Here is a 6718-nt window from a genome sequence, read left to right on the forward strand (position 1 = left end):
AAGCTGTACCACATCACGGTGCGCCTCCCAAATGTTGTAACAATGTGTAGGGCTCCATATAGCTCCGCACTGACATGATTGGTTGAAGGTAGGTGGGGGCAGTGCGTCCTGTATAAACACAAACACACTTCCTTGAAAACTCTGCTTCTCGAAGTGCAAGAAGTATGAATGCCCTGACTTATGTAGAGGCCACATTGCAGTAAATACTGTATGGCCAATTCGATGCTTGAATGACCATACATTGGCTTTTAATGACCATAAATTGTCAACCAATCTTGTCAATGCAGAGCTATACGGAGCCATCCGCATTGTTAAAACATTTGGGAGGCGCACGGCGATTCGGTACACAACTCTCCATACAGAGTCTTCGGGCCACATGGCCATATCAAGCATAAATCGGCTTTAATGTACAGGTGTGACTTGAAATGCTGCCATACGGCCTCTGCAGAAGTCAGGGCATTCATACTTCATGCGTTTCGTGGAGCAGAGCTGTTGTTAAGGAAGTGGGTTTGTGTTTATACAGGCCTTCCGCCTCCACCTAACGTCAACCAATCATGTCAATGCGGAGCTATAGAGCCCTCTTTAAAATATTTGGGAGGTGTACGCTCGATTTGGCCTCCGCAAGCTCAGCAATTGCATCACACCCTCTGTAACAGTTTTGCTTCCGTTCCTCTCCTCGCCCCTACCTGGGATCGAAACAGGGACCCTCTGCACACAGACAACAGCCACCCTAGACGCATCGTTACCCATCCGTCCACAAAAGGCGCGGCCCTTGCAGAGCAAGGAAGATCTCAGAGCGAGTGACGTCAACCGATTGAAACGCTATTAGCGCGCACCCCGCTAACAAGCTAGCCAATTTCACATCGGTTACACCTCCATACAGAGCCTCAACACCAAGCATAAATCGGCTTTAAGGGCTTTAAGGGACAGTAGCTAGATACATAAAAGCAAGTTGGTTTACACCGTAGACCATGAGTTTACACTTCTAGATATTGTAAAGTTATTTTCATCATGTGACACAAAGCTACTTTGCTCTAAGTGTGTTGTGATGGATTTATCCAGACAATAATTCAAGTTGTTAGTGTAATCTTTACAAAGAAAAAACTACTTTTCCCTAAAATGAGTTTTTATTGAGAAAGATCTTTTTTTCCCGGAATACATTTGTTCTGAACAGCATACTATTATTTTATTTTTTTTACATATTAAAAAAACGTATTTTACACTGTTGATGGATTCAATGCATGGCATATATACAGAAAACCAAACTCCACGACATGTGAAAGTGTTTTTAATACAGTCATGCTCAAAGCAGACAAAAACACACAAAAAAATCTGTCCTCACCCAATCTTACCCAACAAAGTGGGCAACAGGTATGAACGTGGCATATATACGATTACCTCTCCCTAAACGCACGCCCAGTTTCAACATTAAGGACCTTCTGCTGAGTGGTTCACTTGATAAACTCTTCCACTGCTGCACACTTTCACATTAAACACATTTGTTTTTGACAAAGCTGGACCACACAGAGCCCTACACTCTACCTGATCCTATATTGGATACCTGCTTTAAAACAGTCACGTCTGGCAGACAAACATGGTTATGTTCTGAATAGTTCTGAGCCTGGTCCAAAACTTCCTTTGCTACTCAGTGAAATGAGTGGCCATCAGGTCAACACCCCAGATAAAGATTGTACCATAGAGCCCAGCTATGAAGGTATACTGTACACTCATACTCATCTATATCCTCCAGGTAATAGAGATGATGGAAATTAAGCAGAAAAACAAAGTGTTCCTATGTATACTGTGTTGGGTTGTATGAAAGAAGTCCAGTAATAGAGGGACAGCCCTCATCCCAGTGTAGTACACATGATTGCGTACATGAGCCACAGAGCTCTTCTCTCAGTCTGAAAAGGAACACCCCCCCCCCCCTGTGGATCAGACCATTTTATACAGATATGAAACACTTCAGATGATGACTCTGAGAAGGCTAACCAGTCCCAGGCATCAGGCAAACTGAGTTGAGCGATTGATCTATGTGTTATGACTAAAAGGGGGAGCAGGCCAAGGGTTGTGAATGTCAGGATGTAGTCAGTCCCACCACTTTGCTACACAAACCATTCTGTTCGAGCTGAACCTTCTATAGGCCATGTCAGGGGGAGATGCCAGAAAGCCCTCGGGAAATGACACAGATTAATTATGCAGATTTAAAAAATCTAAATGGACATAAATTATGGGAATAATAATAATAATAGATGGAGATTTGGTGGGACTTGGTCTGATCTGTCCATGTGCATTAAGAGGGTCGTTTCGTCACAGGAGTTGGCAGCCAGGTGTCTGTCTAGAAGAGCAGGGCTCCCATGCTGCCCATTTCACTCTGCTCCTTGACAAAGATCTCAAAGTACTGGTAGATGATGGTGACGGCCAGCAGGATACCCGTTCCCGAGCCAATAGCACCCAGGAAGTCCGCCATGACAGAAAGGCCGCCGATACAGAGACCACCAAAGGCAGCTGCTGTGGGGATGTACCTGGAACACACAGAGTAGTAGTGCACCAATCATTACCTGAAGAAAGTTTGGAATAGTGTAATATTAAACCCTGGTAAAGCTATGATGATGTGGATTGTTATGGCTAAAGGTTAGAGAGATGGCTGAGATTGTTCACCTGTTGAGTTCATGGACCATGGAGGTCTCTCTGTGTCCCCTCATAACCATCTGTTGCTCCTTTAGCTGCTTAGCCACCTGGGTGACAAAACACACTATGTTTACATAACATGTACAGGTCCTCTGACACACGCTGCCCACAAAAGCCCTTGAGTAATTTGAATTAAATCAAATTAGTTGATGAATACATAGTCTAACAAATGTACAGCACATGTGGTAGCAGGACTTACATCTTTGGCAGATGAGCCGGACACCTCGATCCAGGTCTTGGAGAAAAAGGCACAGGAGCCCAGCATGAAGCAGATGTAGATGGCAGCGTGGATGGGGTCATCTAGGACCGAGCCAAACGACTCCGGGGGAGAGAAGTAGTAACAGAGCCCACCCACTGGGTAGGCACGGGCTGGACCACCTGACGACGTGTCCTACAAACACACACACACACACACGTCTGGTCATCTCATATAGTCTGTGCTGCTGGATATGTGTCAAACATGTCAAATGTAGTTAAATTGAGTTTAGAGTTCAGACATGGTAGATCAGGGATAAAAAAAAAAAAATGGTGTGTACTTACTGACCAGGTGCCCAGCAGGTTAACCAGGAAGTTACCACTGAATCGTGTGGAGAGCATCTGAGAGATCACGTACAGGTTGGACACGAGGGCAGACTGGAGGATGATTGGAATGTTGGAGGTGTAGAAGAGCTTGATGGGATAAGTGTTGTACTGGCCACGGTAACGGGCAGACTTGATGGGCAGATCCACCCTGAAGCCCTGTGGAGAGATGGGAGGAAGAGACGGACATGGTGAGATACAGTATACATTTATAAAGTCTAAATGGACATTACTAAAAAGGTGAAGAAAAAAACTACCACATTGTGTTGTTTTTTGAGTGACCAATTATCTGACAATAACAAATGTGTTCAACTCCTTTAACTGGTTTTAGGACAGACAATGAAGAAAGAGCGTTACTGACCTGGAAGTATATGACTACACCAAAGACGAAGACAGTGGCGAGGAGGTTCATGAGGTTGGGCAGGTTCTGGCGGTAGAAGGCCTCTCTCAGGGCGCGCACCTTGTCTGTCCGCGTGGCCAGCAGGTGGAAGAGAGCAATGATAGCCCCCTCAAACTCTGTGCCTAAACACAAGACAAGATACTCAAACATCAGCCTCACATCTAGAGACCACCTGGCCATACTCCTGGGAGGTTTCAAGGCCAAGTCTGGATCTATAGGAGTCCTAGTTGGTCTTATGTGAAATTACTACTTGGAAATGAGTAAGTCTGTCCTAAATGTACACCCAGACATGGCACATCAGTTTCAATGCCCCATACCTCTGCCAGTGTTGACGGTGGTGGGGCTAAAGGCCTTCCAGACGATGGTCTCACAGATGTTGGTGGCGATGAACAAAGAGATACCAGAACCCAGACCATAACCCTTCTGCAGCAGCTCATCCAGCAGCAGCACGATTAGACCGGCCACAAACAGCTAGAGGGGGAGACAGATGGGTTAGAAAGACAGAGACAAACCACTCACACTGGAGCCCTATTTGACTTCCTTTAAATATACCTATTCTTCCTACATTCCATGAAGTAATCTGAGAGAGTTGGATTGATTCAAGAATATGATGTGAACCTTGCTCTATTTTAGGACCAAGCCTGGATCTGATAGGGAAGGTAAAGAGTAGGGATAAGAATATGACTCAGAGGGGTGGTGAGGAGGGCCCACCTGGATGATGATGAGAAGACAGATCCCAGCGCCCATATCGGAGGGGTCTCCATACATGCCAGTCATCACATACACGATGGCCTGACCAATGGTGATGATCATACCAAACACTGTAGAAGATGGCAAGGGGTTAAAGAATCTATGGCTTCATTCACAGTAATGCTCGTGCTTGACAGAATCAAGTCAAAGATACTCAAACTAGGAACAGGAAGTGGGGCTTGTGGTCTTACATTTCTGTGCTCCATTGAAGAGGGCCCTGTCTTTGGGGGTGTCTCCCACCTCGATAATCTTAGCCCCAGCCAGGAGCTGCATGATGAGGCCTGAGGTGACGATCGGAGAGATACCCAGCTCCATCAGGGTACCTTGAGGGAGAGACCCAGGGGACGTTAACAGGAGAGCAGAGCCATAGAGATGTTCAGCCATTCATTCATAAATAACACCATTCACCCATTCAAGTCGGAGATAAAGTTATCACTCCAATTGATCAACTCAACACTATCAATTCCCACACTCAGTTACTAATTCGTTGATATGTTCCTTGATTGACTTATCAATTCGCAGAGCCATTCATTTATTTACCTGTTACTCTAATTTGATGTCTCTACATTGCAATAGTGACAACAACCTACCTCTGTTGGAGGCCAGAATCACTCTCATCCAGTAGAAGGGATCTGCAGAGTCTGATGACATGATGCCAAACAGGGGAATCTGGAGGATAGATGTGACAGACATTCAGGTGTGAGGGTTTTTATTTATTTAATTCTACTCGTTTAACATGCTAGAAAATATTGTGTGAACAAAAAGGCAGATATTTACCTGGCAGCACACAAGGAAAATGAAGAGAGTGATGGCTGTCCATAGTACCTTCTCTCTGAACTGGATCTGTTGAACACAACAATTACAGCGATACATGGAAGCAAAATGACAGCATTAACAACATAACACATACAGAGGTTTATAAAGTTTAAAGTAAAACGATTCTTGTCATCATGTAGTAAATACTGTACCTTTCTTTCGGGTTTCTGGATTTCAGGTAATACAGCGCAGAAGGGCTTTATTACCTCCAGGAATTTGACTAAAAAACAGACAAAGGGAGGGATGTTATTGGTTCCCCATAATAAACATAAATCAAGGGCAGTGAACCTATTTATAGGGGGACGTGGCATAGCGATACATGCATAACTAGAGGTTTGAATCTTTGGATATGAGCGAATTCACTATGAAAACAGATCGTATTACACAAAATAGTTAAATTAAACATTTTGCATACCAGGTAAAGGGTTTCAGTTAGCATTTGCTGCTTATGATATGGAGTTACTTATGTGGCAAACACTGACTGTTAGCTGTGCGTCGTCATCACTAGTCTGGTTGTCTACTTCAAGTTTAGCTAGCTATGTTAGCATAACCCCTGCAAGATAAACCTGCAAAGTTACCGAGCTCTGAGATATCAATGATCATGTAACAATGGTAGATATTAAATAGTTATCAATGTAGCCGACTGTGCATTTAATAATACGAAGTAACTAACAAATATGTATAGCTGTTAGCTAGCTAGCTAATGTAATGTTAGCAAGTAGCTAGTTAACTAGCTATCAACTGACACTGACAGCTAACGTTAGCGAGCTAAATTAGTTAACCTTATTTAGCTAGCTAACGTTAGTATAAACGTTCGTTTATTGACAAATAACAAAGCTAACCATTTCATTGCAGTCATTGTTGTTGAAGACAGGAGTTCAAAATATGTTTTACACACGGAGTACTCGTCGTCAAACTAAATGTTAGCTAGCTAAATGCTTGCTAGCTAACGTTACAATGAAAATGGCCTCCATAAACAGATCCAATCATAGAAAAATCTCATTGCTTGTATCTGATTCAAATGTTTCCTGTTTATGTGAAATCGTCCTTTAGCTAGCTAGCTAGCTACTTCATTCTAGGGGATACTCACTGCCCATGTTGATGTCCCAAGCGTTACGTTCTTAGTGTATGGTCCCTGTGGATCAGACAGTGGGTCTCTCCAGTTTTCGTTCTGACTACGGGCGAAAAGCTCTGCGCTTGGAAAGAAAGCACTTTAGAGACACGTCACCACTACACAGGCGCTTCAACACGTCAGTTCAACAGAAAGTGGGTGTATCTTTAGTTTCTAGAGTTAATAGTAAACTGAAAACTATGCGGTAGGGTCAATATTTTTCTTCTGTCTGCCCAGGTCGTTGTAGCACTGTACTGGCCCTCAATGCATATGGCTAGATGTGTGTCGGTCAGCTTTTTCATAACCCCACTGTCTCCATGAAAAATGTGATGACTTTGATAGATTCTTATTATGACGAAGAGACATAAAAT

The 6718-nt window shown here is 43.7% G+C and overlaps 1 protein-coding gene across 1 annotated transcript; it reads right to left on the reverse strand.

Annotated features, from left to right (window-relative positions):
• Window positions 1–1271: 1271 nt before the first annotated feature.
• Window positions 1272–6457, reverse strand: LOC120061429 (protein transport protein Sec61 subunit alpha). The gene is made up of 12 exons (XM_039011235.1): window positions 6327–6457; window positions 5389–5456; window positions 5198–5263; window positions 5011–5089; window positions 4612–4743; window positions 4382–4491; window positions 3988–4141; window positions 3632–3792; window positions 3232–3429; window positions 2891–3082; window positions 2662–2738; window positions 1272–2525 (listed from the first exon to the last, which is right to left on the reverse strand). The coding sequence occupies exons 1-12, from the start codon at window positions 6331–6333 to the stop codon at window positions 2339–2341; spliced, it is 1431 nt and encodes a 476-aa protein (XP_038867163.1). The 5' UTR covers window positions 6334–6457; the 3' UTR covers window positions 1272–2338.
• Window positions 6458–6718: the final 261 nt, after the last annotated feature.

This window comes from Salvelinus namaycush, chromosome 2 (genome assembly GCF_016432855.1).
Source record: "Salvelinus namaycush isolate Seneca chromosome 2, SaNama_1.0, whole genome shotgun sequence".
NCBI lineage: Eukaryota > Metazoa > Chordata > Actinopteri > Salmoniformes > Salmonidae > Salvelinus > Salvelinus namaycush.